Raw genomic sequence first — 14,524 nt, forward strand, 5'->3', positions numbered from 1 at the left:
TGAAAAGGCTTTTGAAGTGGCATTGCAGGCGGATGCTGCCCGGAGCTGCAGAGCAGGCGGTGTTTACACAGGGGCAGAGGATTTCTCTGCCCGGTGTGGTTCTCCTCAAGTGCTCGTATTCTGCGGCTACGCTGTTTGCCTTTCTAATGAAGTGAACTGTTTGTTGAAATATGTGGTAGAAGGTATTTACACAGAGACTAAAGTAAACTTGAGGGCTGTTCACATAAGCTGTTCACATATCTGGTTTGTGAAATGAAGGAAAACAATTTGGCTCCAGTTTACCTCTGGGAAGGGCAGTTAGGAACTGTTTAAACAATGAACTGGGCTGCAGCGGATGTTGCTGCAGCCTCTTACAGGCCTTCAGTGATGACTGCTGCTCATGTAGGCATTCCTCAGGATGCTGCCTCGATGGAGATTTCAAAATTGCTGTCGTTATTTAAAAGGGGGATTTATTCATTAGCTGAGAAAACTCGGGTACATTCATATTTGATTAAAACCATCCCAATTAGACAATGGACTGTTGAGAGCCAACATATGCTATTGCCTTTATAACGTCATTAGTAACCCAGAGTCCCCACTTTGAAATAAGATCGTGCCCAAGTGCACAGACATCTGTTTCTGCCTAGCCAGATGGAGGTCAGCAACATAACTTAAACTGCTAATCCTTATTGTGGAGAGGGAAAGAGGAATCTGAGGAAGGTAGGAACAGATGAACTCGGATCCCGCTCCTGGCAAGGCATGAGGTATTGATGGCAATACAATGCCTGGAACATGCTCTGCAGAGCTCTGGTAGTAAGTTTCTGCCTAACCGCAAGCAGAAGTTCAGAGAGCAAGGAGGGCTGGGTGAAGTGAAACTGTCTGTGGTTAAAGCATTTCAATTTGACTCAGAGAACCTCACTGCTGCTTCTGGCTCTGCCACAGTTGTGCCTAGCGGGAGCGTCAGTCGGCTGCAGCACAGCGTTTCTCAACAATGACTGGCAAAACAGACCTTGATGGTGGGGAGTGCTTTTCACCCCCTGTCATAGCACAGAACAATTAAAACCGGGCATGCGGGGACTTCAGGAGCAGAGATTTCAGCCCTGACCAATAGAGACCATATGTTTCCATCCATCATTTATATATTTGGCGGGGAAGAAAGCACCAAGTTGGTTGGGACTACAATGCCACATCCTCTGGCATTGTTTCTCTGCTCATTCTCCGTGGTAGCAACGGACTACAACAACAAGGGACTCACAACACTTCAGACTCCTTGGGTTCGGCACAGAGATTAAAACAAACAAAAAGTCCTTATGCTCCCAGAGTGCCATAAATATGCTAGAATTTCAATAGGATCCAAACAAGCGACAATAGTAGCATTAAGAGCTGGCAAACCCTTTGATGTTATAGACCAGAAAAGGACTGTTGTGGTCTCTGTCATGAACATTTAAACTTTTGACCTCCAACCTTTGTGTCAAATGGCTTTTCCATATGGAGGGTTACTATACCTCTCTCACTGCCACTGCATTATAGAAGAGCATCAAACACTTCACTGGCGGGAAACTGATGCTTAATGCATTGGAAAAGGTCCAAGACTGACAGAGGGTGGGACTGAAGAAAACTTCTCTTCCCTTCTTCTGCTGAAGTGTAAATGAAGTCCCCGATTTTCTTATAGCTTTATTGCATCTGAACCCCACACAGAACTGTAGAAGTGAGGATTGTGTCTTGGTGGACAGGAGATGGACATCTTAAGTTACTTTTACCATCACTTCTTTTATACAAACATACAGCTGAATGATGGGCTTTTACAGGCTTGGGATAGCTTCATGATTATGCCACAGAGCTGAAACACTGCAGCACCGGCACTGCCCTTGGTGATGTGCTGGCAGAGTGCCAGAGAAAGGTACTCTCTGGAGTACCTTGGGGAACATGCCAGGAGTGCGCAGAGTTGAGGGACCCTATTGTCAAGCTTGGTATCATTTCCAAACAATGACCAAAAGCAGATGCCATGGGATAATGTAAGAACTTCACAGGTGATTCTCATTTCCTTTTGCTCCTCTGTCAATTCAACAAAATTTTTAGTTGAGGAATTCCTTGGTCCTATGGTTTCAGCTCTTTGAGATCTTTACTACACTTCTTTACTGTGACTTTCCCCTTGAGGCCATTCAAACCTCCTGTGTCCATAGCCTCTTGTATTACTTGCCTGTGTGGCAGGGTATGATATGCCTTGTCCTCATCTGGCAATCTTTCCTCTCTTCTGGCTCATTTTGTCTCCTTCTAGCAGCCCTGGCTTCTCCTCTAGGGTATAGAGTAATGAAAAGAAGCCTCCCTTTTAGTGCCCCCTTACCTGTTTGGATGGGCAGCAGAACAGTTCTTTCCTTCTTCTCTTGTATTTTTGGGTTTGTGTTCCACCTAATTCTACGTTTTCTGCTGTCTTGTCCTGCAATCACCAAACTGAAGGCAGATTATGTAACTTTTTTTCTGGTCTGCCTGGACTGGAGGCTGGAGAAAGCTATACTGTTATACTCATCTATGGTGGTGCCAGAAAGCTCTGTCAGAGACTGGGGCCCTGTTGCGGTAGGCACTGTAGACAGGTGATGTAAAGAGAGAAACTCCCCTGAAGACTTTGCTTGTATATTGTTGCTATATAGAAAAGGTCTTTGCTCATGCTATGGGCTGCTTTACCCACTACTGCATTTTTATGCTTCTGCCTGTTCAGGTCTCTGTTCTTCTTCCATTTTCCCTTTTCTCTCATTAGTGGGAGTGTTTTTCCTCACTGGTGAAACTGGACCTACCCATGAGTTTTGGCAATGATGTTGGTGTCAGTAGGACACAGTGCAGGCAGAAGACCTCAGGACATGGTGCAGCTGGTTCTGCAGCCAGGTGCCCTCTGCAGCTGTGTGCCCCTGCTCTTGATGTGGGCACTACTGACTCAGGGCTGTCCTGAGGAGTATTAATTAATCTGAGGTTGTCCATTTTTGATTTGTGCTTTTAAATAACTGTGCTCAGACATATGTGCCCTTCTTCCTGTGTTTTAGCAGCGGTGCCTGCTGTAAGCGGTTATGTAAAGGGTCGGCCACTTTGGGTAAGCAGCACTTAGCTTCCAGAACAAGAGAAGTGTATGTCAGATCCTGCCACTACATCTGCAGAGTACAAGAGAGAGGATGAAAGTGTTGATAAGACTTTATGAAGAACTTCCATATTTTCACATAGAGAGAATGCCCTTTGGTGAGGAAGAGGAATTGGGGAATCCTAAATCCTAACAAAAGTCCTAAAAATTAAAAAAAAGTGTGGTTATATCTAAAGCTGATACTCTCATCCTGTGTTTGGGTAGTGGGAAACAGAGAAGTTGTCTGTAAAGAAAAATGAACTTAATAAAAGGTGATGAGCAAAAGCCAAGAGAGATTAGTAAAAGAACAAGCAGTTTCAGACAATTGAGCCACTAATTTTAGAAGAAATTATGGGGAGTTAATAAAATACTGTCATTTTAGCTTTTTATTGGGACTTCTTACTGAAGAGGTTTAGACTGTCTCAGAAAGGGTATCTCTCTGTTAACGGTGACCAGGCTGAGGCCCAGGGAAGTGACATAATTTAACTATGGCTCTTTTTGTTAAATATACTTTCCTCAAATTTTGGCTTGTAAAAGTAACTAAGATTGATTGGAATATTGACAATATGGCATCTCAAAAATAGGCTGAGTGAGCACTTAGAATAAATGTCAATATGGCAAATTAAGGGAACTCACAGTGCTTTCCATCTTCAGTAATGATCTGAAACAAAAAGTAACCAGCATGAAAATGAAATACAGAGGAAGAGCTCTCTAAGAAGCTGATGGAAGGTGAGAGAACACGGAGGAAGAAAACAGCTTAAAGTCAAGTATTTAGAAATGTCAAGAAGTAATAACCAAGAGTTGGTTTGTGTTGACTTTATTTCACTTGAGCAGTGCCTCTTTCACCAGAAGTCTCCTAGAAATGATAGATAAGGTCACTGCCACATAATGAATGAGACACTGTCTCATAGTGGGAAAATGTATGATAATGGATTTGGAGATTTGTGTGTAAGAAATGCATATCCCTGCTGAAAAAGGGAAGATTTCAGAAATAGTTATTTCTTTTATAAATTTATAAGGCTGCCTCCTAAACAGTGTCAGCCTACATGAAAACCCAGTGCCAAAGAGTGCAGGAATGACAACCCAGGCTGGAAGAAACACAGAAAGTAGAAACAAGTCACTGTGATTAATTTAGAACATGGACAGAGAAATTAAAAGTTGCAATGAATGTATATTATCAAACAGCCTGATAGAACATGTAGTAACTATCTGCTCATCTGCAAGAGCTTGAAGAATATAAACACCTCAGAAGGAGAGTAATTGCTAAGGATGATACAGAGAGAAGCTAAATAATTATGAATATTTGGAAGAAATTTTTAAAAATCAGGTTGAACAGCAGGGAAAAGAGATCTCTTAGTGTTCATCTGATTGTGCATCCCATAGAATCTGAGTTATAATATCTAAAAATAGACATAATTGATCTAATTATACATTTTCCTCTCTAATTCCTATTATGCCATGAAATACTCATCAAATCTGCTAAGTATAACATATATCCAGGTCTTTCACACTGTGGTCCATACCTTCAGCTGCTGAAAATCTGTTTAGCTACAGTGATTTTCCCTGTGCTATACTGATACCCAACTGTTTGAGGTTTGGCCTTTCAAATAGGTTTTAAACTTGATTCTTCTACACAGAAGAGTTCTTAAGTCTCCAAATGGTCGTTTAAACAAATAATGTTTGCAGACTGACTCACTGCTGCGTACAAACTTCTAAGAATGTCACCAAAGCTTGTTGAATTACCTAACTTGTCTTCATTTGTTCCCACATGAAATCAGCAGCAATACATGGGTATTTCTAGTCCCCTCCTCTGCTGGTTTCTAGATCTGTTGCCTTTCCTTAGCCACATTTACCATTGCTTCTTACAGATATTTGTCATTGCTGATGTCAGCTGATATCAGGACATTAAGATGCATTCTTTGAGCTGTGTTGAGCCACAGGGAATAACCAAGCTGATCTGTGGCAGCACCTCCTTCTTACTGTTCAGGAAGTCCATGTTAAACTTCTTAGAAGTTCTTTGGAATTGAAAGCCTTGGTGTGAGATTTCTTTTTACCAGTGTGGATCAGGATTTATTTTGTTTGTAATCTTTTAATTTCCTTAGCTTCCACTTTGTAGCTCACCTTCAACCACTGGAATTTGTAGTGTGCTACAGAAATGGATAGGAACAGGTAGATAGGCACAAATTATTTTTGTATATATTGTGGTTATGGATCTAGTTTCTCACTGCTTGCAGAGGAGGAAATGCTGAGGATGTGATCCTTCATACCAAGTAATAAAAGATGGGAACCATTCCAGAGCAGCTGGTTAAAACCACTTGTCTGTGATTCTTGAGAGTTAGACATGGTTGCTCATTTTGGTTTTCATAATTTTTAGGGATGGTTTTTGAAGTGGTGAAGGCTGCACTGACACATGGTGGCAGGAGCAGCTAGAGGCAGGAGCAGCAAGAATGGCAACTGTGTTGCAAAGGAGAAGCTGAATTATTCTATTACTGCCGGTCCTTTGGATGTAGAAGAGGGAGGGATCTTTTTTGTCAGCTTCCTGGCAGAGGGCAATTTTTCATTTTCTTGCAGAAACCACATTATTAAGTTTTTTTAAGAAATGCTGCATGTGATCCAGAGGTTATGAAAAAGATGAGCTGTGCTCTACCGAGAACCAGCTGTGTTAGATGAGACAATTATACCTAAGAAATGGGATGGTGGGGCTCATCATCCTCTCATCTTGAAACCATGGGCCAATGTACAGTTGCTGGGTATATGCAGTTGCACTCCTCTTCATCAAATTTTTTTAAGGTTCCTTATAGGATGAAGTAGCCAGTATTGCTTGGGTGGAAGGCAGGATATTCCTGATACATTTCCACCAATTTGCTGTTTGTTCTTGGGCAAACTGGGCTAATGGGGTGACTTGGCTTTCCTCCTCTAAAAAGTATGTCCCAAGAGGGTTGTGGTGCAGCACTGCTTTCCCCACCCCACTCACCAGGCAAGTTCATGGCTGCTTGATTAGGGCAGCACAAGGAGTTCTTTCTTCACTTACCAGTTCATCCATCCGGGTGGAAAGAGTCATTTGCAAATCACTGGGCTGTGATGAGTCATAAATTATGTTCTGAAAGAATTGGAGGCTTTTCTGTTCAAGGTGTTTTGCACATGCAATATATTTATTACCCTGGGAGTCTGTCTCGTATTATTCTTTTTTAAATTTATTTTTAATCAGTTAATTTTTATTTCCAGGTGGGCAAATGGCGGTAAGCACTGAAGTCTGTTGAATGGACTTAAGAAAGTTTAGTTAGTATTCCAGAAGGCAGTCCTGCTCCTTAGACAGCAGAGTTGCATTGACTGGAAAGAATAATAAAGTGTTCAAACTGAAATCAATCCAGCAGTTATTTAGCCAATACCTGCAGCAAATCTGGCATATTAAAACACCTCTCAGTGCCAGCTGATGAAGCCAGTTCCAGCAACTTTTATTCCAGCACAACGATAACTACTCCTCCCTCAAGTGTTTGGCATAATGGTTGTTGTGGAACTGCTAACAATAAAACATGTTCCCACAAGGTGTTTAGATTTAGAAACTGAAAGTATTAAAATGGATGGCAGGAATCAAAGATGCTCCAGAGTCTTTTTTTTTTTTTACAAAGATAGACATTATTTTTCAGCCGTAACAAGAACTGGAGCTCTGCTCTGGTTTGTGAGGCTTGGCCTGGAACTTCAGTGGTTTAGTTTTAAGATCAGTGCATAGGCTCTGTGAGCACCAGCAGAGAGTAGAAAGGGGAAGTTTGATCATCATTAATACACACAGACACATGGAAGGGAAGTGAGCCAATGGAAAATTGTGTATTCCCTGAATGTGTTACATCTACTGTATGTTACCACAATTAACATTTAGTGCTACTGGAATGGAGAGCACTTGCCCCTTAAAAGTTCTTTTCCTCAATTTCCTTCTGTCTGTTTTTTGGCTTTATACGCTTATTTGACTTTTTTTTCCTGCTTTGCCATGGCTTTCCTTTTTCCTGTGTAGAATCCTCTTCTCTGTGAAGTCGGATGGTGAGTTAGCTGTGTCTGTGTCAATGCGACTGTGGCCACGTTGGAAGTGTGTGTGTGCACGTGCACAGACACACAGAAAAGCATCCTGAGATAACTGTCTGTAGCACGGCAGCAGATCAGCCTGCAAACAGGCAGTGCTTCAGATGGCAACCAGCCACGCTTGAAGCAGCAGCCCCAGTCACCATAGGGGAACTCTTCAAAGTACACAGAGTTAAGTGCGTGCATTAACGTGTAGCTGTGGCTCAGCCATTTTTTCTTCAGATTAAAGCCTCTGTATGAGCAGACGTAGAAAACATAAATCACCCCTTATTGAAAGAGAACTAAAAAAACCCTCAGAGACAACATGTGCTCTTATTGAGCCCTAATGCCAGCTGTAATTAAACAGAAATCCAAAAAAAGATCTTTGCTTGGCAGCTAAGAACATAATTCTTGCCATAAAACCTGGCAATACCATTAAGTTCAGATCAGTTGAAGCAAATGTACGTGAAGAAACAGTGGTGCCCTTAGGGACTCTGCAAAGCTGAATATTAGAAAATTCTCATCTGGTGATCAGCTTGCAAACCAAAGGAAGTGTAGAAACTTGCTGGCAAACTCTTCAAAACTGTTCTGCATATTGAAAAGACATTAACAGGAAGGCTATATTTTGCATCCTACTGTATCTGTTACATGTGGTGTGAAAGGTTGGTACTGTGGTTCAGCACCAAGACTGTAATGGATTTAAGCAGGAAGGAGATTTCACCTCAGGTGACGTTGGATCTGAGATAATTTTCACCTGGCTCAGCTCTGACATGCAATTTGGTGAGCTGATTGTCCTAATGACAAACGTGCTGAAGCATAATGAGGGCTTCCTGTGTTGGGCTTGGGACCTCTATTTTCTTGGCCCTGACCTCATGACACAGGTGCAGACACTGGGGCCACACTGGGTGAGTTCAAGCCAGTGCAGGCATCTTCTGCGGTAGCAAATGTTTTCTTGATGCTCTGAAAAATGCAGCTTGTCATTTCAGCAGCAGTCTCCCTCAAGCGTTTGGCAGGAATCACAAGGTGCTTGAGCAAGTCAGCTAGCTGAGGGCAGAGTGTTTTACTAGTATCACCATCACAGCCACATTCCCAAATATAGTGATCCCCTAAGTAAGGCTTATTTGAGAGACTACAGAGTGTACAGAAAAGTTATCACAAACTTCACTGAGCTTCGTAGTTGCCTAATGCTTCTGCCATCATCTCAGGGTGTTGCACAGCACCTTTGAGCCAGCTGGCATCACCCCCCTTTCCAACAAGTCTTGCTGTGAATTGCATCTCATCAGGCTTCAATTCAGGTTTGCTGTTCAGCATCAAGGATCATACATACCTGTCCTTTCTCCCAGTTTCTTTCTCTTGATGTTGCAGCAGACTTAGGTTGTCGACTTTCAGAGGACAAGAGTAGGTCTCTTTTTTTTTTTCCTGTATGGGAATGATTGTAATTGAAGAGAGATGATCCTATTCACTTCTTTAAGAAGGTAAGAATGGTTCTTGAAGGAGAAATAAGAAGGCAGGTTTTATACAACAGAAAGTCAGCATAAATTGACATATTTTCCAGAAAATCTCACAGTGATAGAATTAATGAATTTGTAGCATTACAGGCAAGTTGTGTCTCCCACTTTGTTTTAAGTAGACCCCCGCTAGCTGTGCAGGACACAGGAGAGTATGTGAAGGAAGTTTACAGTAGTAGGCAGCAGACAATTCAGAAGGCAGCAGCAGCTACCAGACTCAGCAATGTGTGAGCAAAGTCTTCAAATATATTTCCAATGTGCTTTGGCATGTTCTTAAAAGTTCTTGAAAACAGTGGAATTTATGCACAGAATCAGGTACTTCTAATGAGTTGAAGCTGAGGGCTGCAAATACACCACAGCCAGCATCTGTCTGTGTACTGTACACTTACATCAGCCTCTGCAAGGATGGGCCCAGGAAGTCACAGTTGCATTTGGATGTCTGTAAGAAAACTGCCTGGTATATTCTGTGTAAGTTTGCGTCTTAGCTAGAATTTTTAAGAAGGTCATAAGTAATTTCCTTAGCAGAACAGGAAGTTAGATTTTATTGATTTGTTTTGGTGAGAGGAGTTTCTCCTTGCTGAAGATAAGAGTTTTTGTCCTCACAGTTTAAATGAATTAATGAAAACATTGTCAGAGCAGCTATCCTGTCTTTGCCACAGAGCTTTTCCCCTGGATTTCTGGATAGGTAAAGCATCTCGCACAAAAAAACATGGCTCAGATAGGTTCAGATTCAAGTCTAGCCTCATTAGTCTCAGTTTTTTACTTACCTACAGTATCAATAATTGTGGCAGAATGTGCCATTAATATTCTGAATATTCTGATGATGCTTTTAATGAAATAGTTACTGGGTGGGATGTCAATATGAAACTAGCAACAGCCTCAGTTACTGCTTTAGAAACTTGTTATCTATTTCCTTAGAAATACATGCCAACTGATTACATTTTATGCCATTTCAAGTGAATTCCAAGTGAAGCCCTGGATGATGGGTGCTCCCTGATCTCAGAGTTTTTCCATGTAAATATTCAGTGCTTTTCCAAGTGGAGTGGTCTTGGGCCCCCACGCACGTTGGATTTACCAGCTGCTTTTGTGCTGAGGGCTGACCTAACACGGCAGGATTTGATTTCCATCTGTAAAATTGACTCCACCAGTTCTATAGTTTTGTACATTATTCTCCCTGTCTCCCATTTAGCATGTTAGTCTGCTGACAGTAGAGTACACAGCACTTAGCAGCTGGTTTGTGGAACCATCAGTCAGGAAATTGTATGATAAATAGGAGGTAGCTAGGTTTAGTGGCACTTTATTCTGCTTCAGCAGTTTTAGCCTGACTTTGGAAAAGTCATCATGTGGTTTTTCTTAAGGGTTGCAACAAGAGATGGCTACAGTGTAGTAACTTATTACACATACACTTGAGTTACGATGTTCACCAGCTGTATTGCTCATGTGTAAATAATAAACTTTGAGATGGATAATTATGTTGGGTTTTGATATGCAGCTCTGCTCCGGACAGCTCAGGGCTGACAGAGACAGCTCCCTGTGCCATGATGGAGTACGGCTGTTTCCCAGATGGAAACTACAAACAAGATGCAACCAAGATATACAAAGGAGCTTAATGTGAGAGGACTGAAAAAGATGTTCTTGGAGATTTATAGCCTATGCATAAATAAAACTTGTTGATGATATGTACTGCATAAGCCCCACAGATTAAAATACCTTTTTTTGGGTTGCTTAATACTAAGTTTCCATTTCTCAGCAGAAAGTAAATAGATCTTGAGGAGGGTCAGATGGTGTTTCACTACATAATTACTTGGACTGGTTTTAATGGATAGATGGTCTGGCTGGGTGAGGGTGGGACAGTGAGGAAGCTTGGCATCCTGAGTGGGATTTCATGTTTCGGCCAGGGGAACCACTTCCTGTCTAACATGAATAAGTGTTGCAAAATCTCTATGGTCTTACCTGTGCTCTCCAGTCTCACTCTTTGAAAGAGATGCATAGAACAGAGAAGGATTTCCCTTCTCTGAAGTGCATTTATGAGGGTGTGAGTGACTTCCTTTTTTTGCTGAAAAAATGGTGGCAGACTTTGTATTGTGAAATGCTAGACATCTGCTTTGAAACCTCCGCTGTAGTCAAATACCAGTTTAGCAGGGAAGAGGGCAGGCAGGGAGACGTGGTAAAACACACTTCCCATGTCCCTTTTCTGCTTTGCCTTAGTGTCTGCTGGGGAATGTGTTTCAGGAGGTGGCAGCAAGCATCCTCCACTGAGACAATGACAGTATGTTCCTGATCATCTGTGACCCATTTTTTTACCTCCATTGAAGACTGTGAGTAGTTGGCATGGGGAGTGAAGCTCATAAGAGATTGCATGCCAAGGTCCAGTTGGTGCAGCAGAACCAGAATTAAACATACTGTGAGTTTGAGCTCCCAGCTTTTACATCATAAGCCACAATTATTTTTCATTTATGGTGCCTAAGTCAGTAAATGGCTGAAATGTGTTGTGGCTAATCACATGCCGATGCCTTTCACAAAATCAAGCTGTGTAACTGGGCAGTCTATGTCAGATGTTTCCAGGCTTTCTTGAAATAGTGGGAATATTTCCTTAGAAATTATTTCCCCTTCGTCCTCTGTGTGTATTCCCTCAGGGCAATGAGGTTTGTTCCTCTTATTCTTCTCTCACTTCAAAATACAATAATAAAGCAACCTAACTTTTTAAAACATGATGAGGAGAAGTCCTTTTATTTTTTTAACCGTCTCTGGTTGAGACCAGGGAACTGCTTTCACAAATAATATTATCTAAGAGGAGGTTTATATTTTGCTCAATAGGAAAGGTGGGCAATATAAAGAAAAGATACCTTCAAGAGTTGGTGTGCAAAACTGGAGTAGAATTAATTTTACTGGCAGCACACAATTGAAGTCTTCTTTTTTTCTAGAAACATTTTATTAAATCCATGACATGACCTAATGTATGTACTTCTCAGCCTTTAGTGACAGATAAACACATGACATCAGCCAAAGTGGCAATTGGGTAATGATTGTGCAGGATCAGTTTGTTTCATGCCGCTGGAGGTGCTTAACATCAGTGAATAACATTTTGAGGCACACAGATGCCAGTGGTGTGCTGGTGAGGAGAGCTGTGGTCTGTGTGAGCTGTGCCCCTCCAAGCTGGGAGGCAATCCAGCTGCAGAAGCCGTGGGGAGGGCGGGCTGGTGCCTCAGGGCAGAGCCCATGGGGGTGTCAGGGGTGCATTCTCCCTTTTGTCAGCCTGTCTCTGAGGCTCTGCGGAAACAGCGGGGAGCGGGAGTTCTGACAGCTGCAAAATCCCCCATCCTGTGGAAGCCATGGGGGAGATAGAGCAGGGAAGCTTACTGCAGCCATGAGTGCCTGGGTCTCCAGCCACAGGGACAAAGAAAGCACCCTTCCTTTATAAGAGCTGGGTATGAAATGAGTTCCTCTGTCCTCACACACATTCCTCCAGGTTCAGACATTGGTGTGGTGCACTTAAACATCTCCAATATGGCCCTTCCCAGTTGCACTGGCCTTTGAGTATTGTTGTCTGATTTACTCCAGTTTTACTTACATTTATTTCTCAGTCACTTCAGTTTGGCTTTCTGTTGTAGGACTGTGAGTACAGCTCTGAGGATATACTTTTTTATTGCATTGTGTTCTCTGCTTAGGCTTTTTGTCCTGGGATGATTTTTTTTTCTTGTTTTAATACAAAATAAATAAATCAGGAATGCTTATGAAAGCCAAGATGGTCCTTTTGATCTGATGCTTCGCATATGGGCACATAATTATTTATTAAAGACATTTTTTATGCCCATTTCCATTTAAGCTATAAAAAGAGAATATTAAAATTAGTAAATACATATTCATGCAAACACTGTGGGCCAAATTCTCCTCTCAGACAGACCTGACTGACAGCAGCATGGAAGGAGATTGTGACCCTTAAGTCATAGCACTCTTAACACATTGTTTTCAGTATCTGTTCTGTCTTTATGAATGTTGTTTTTAAAGAATCATTGGAGATACTCAGATCTGGGAACCTCGCTTGTTTTTTCAGATCCTCCTCACCTTTTTCCAGCATTCCACCCTCCTGTACCAATTGATGCGAGACATCATGAGGGACGCTACCATTATGAACCATCTCCCATTCCTCCTCTGCATGTGTGAGTATTCAGTGTTCCCCCTTGCTTCCTGCAAGAATGGACAAATACATGAACCTTTGCAATGCTTGAAACCTGTACCTGGAGCCCTTTTCCAGTCTTGCCAGAGTGCGAGATTTACTTTTGGAAAACATTGAGTTTATCTGTTCATAAAGCAAAACTCATGCTGATGCTTGAGGAATTCCTGTTATAATAGGTAGCTGGCAAAGGTTACTTATGTATTTTGCTGACATTTATTCTGTATTATGTCATTCTATAAAGGCTAAATTTTAAAGTTCTGAGCCCTGTGAAATACAGTCAGATAAACATGTATTTAATCTGTATAAAGCTTGGTATTCTTCATAGCTAAAATTGCCTTTCATGCCAAAGGTTTGTTTGCAAAACAACCAAAAGGTTGGGTTTTTTTCCTAGTGACTGCTACGAAGCATAATGAAATTTTTGGTAAATTTTCTTAGTCCCTGTTGTGTGCACATATAGGCAGTCGCTTGATTGATGGGAATGTCACCCAAACAAAATGGCAAATGTGATAGAGCACATGGTTTACACAAAGATAAAAGAAATGAATACCAGTGATAACATGCATTAGAAAAGGATGGTAGTGGTGAAATCCTGTAGAAATAAATTTTATCTTATTCTGTATAGGGAGACAGGTATCAGCATTGCAGAATAAACCAGTAAATGCGTCCAGAAAACTGCTAAATACCATTTAAAATGGAGCCAGAAAGCAGGGCTTGGTACTTCACTAAAAGGCTTGATGTATACATTTAATCATATCTACTAATCACCTCTCACACTGAGAAAATACAAGAAGAAAAGCACAAGTAATACTTTGAAGAATAATGCTAGTTGTTTAGATGGCAGATTGCTTTTCTATGGCTATTAGTTACAGCTGTGTAATTACATATATGCAGAAGAAAAATGAAGTTGTTTTAAAACAAGTCCTCCTCTGTGAGCAGAATTAATTGATATTAACAATCCTAACTACATGCCCAAGTACACACACAATATTTTACTAACAGGTTTTTTTGGGTCAGTCTTCTATTACTGAATTGTAATTTCAGAGCAAATTTGCCTGGAGGTAAGTAATAAATCTGTGTTGCAGTCTTTTTGGGCATTAGAGGGAAAGTGGGTATTTATAGAAAGAGAGAGCACAGAAATTTGTGATTTATTCCTCAGGGTTCCTCAGATGCATCACCATTTACACCACAATCTACCACATAATAAAGTACGCTCAAATACATGCTTAAATTTGCTGCTAAATACTGTTGTAAGCTGAAGGTGGCAGGCTCAGACAGTCATTACAGGGTCATCCTAGATTTTGCAGTGCAGTCAATATTCTACATGGATGGATGTTTTTGGGAGCTGGGGGAGATGATCCTGCCCATTCTGAAGCTAGTAGGGGATTTGCCTTTGTATTGGGCAGATGGGGTAGGGACTTCTAACCTGCATCAGCAGAGGACCATCATCCAAGACACAAGTACTGCTTACCGGCTTGGAAGAGGCTTCTGGAAGTCTCGGCCATGTGGGACCCTTCCTGACTGCATTTGCTGAGCTGAGCCCTCCCTGGAGCCTCAGTCCCATGAACTCAGTCCATAGCATGGCACCCCAGGCCCCAAGCAGGGCTTTTGGGTGGCTAGACCACTGTCACCTGCTTTGGGTGGCAGTGGGAAATAAGGACTAGCAGTCTACACTGCTAGTGCCAAGATTTCTGTAAGAGTCCC

At 41.8% G+C, this 14,524-nt stretch overlaps 1 protein-coding gene across 1 annotated transcript in view; it reads left to right on the forward strand.

Annotated features, from left to right (window-relative positions):
* The window catches only part of GLI3 (GLI family zinc finger 3), a 204,521-nt gene that overhangs the window by 99,603 nt on the left and 90,394 nt on the right, over positions 1 to 14,524 (forward strand). The window contains exon 4 of the mRNA XM_058833075.1: positions 12,701 to 12,806. Within this exon, the coding sequence (XP_058689058.1) occupies positions 12,701 to 12,806 (106 nt within the window). The remainder of the gene's footprint in view (positions 1 to 12,700; positions 12,807 to 14,524) is intronic.

This window comes from Poecile atricapillus, chromosome 2, assembly GCF_030490865.1.
Source record: "Poecile atricapillus isolate bPoeAtr1 chromosome 2, bPoeAtr1.hap1, whole genome shotgun sequence".
In the NCBI taxonomy this organism is placed as follows: domain Eukaryota; kingdom Metazoa; phylum Chordata; class Aves; order Passeriformes; family Paridae; genus Poecile; species Poecile atricapillus.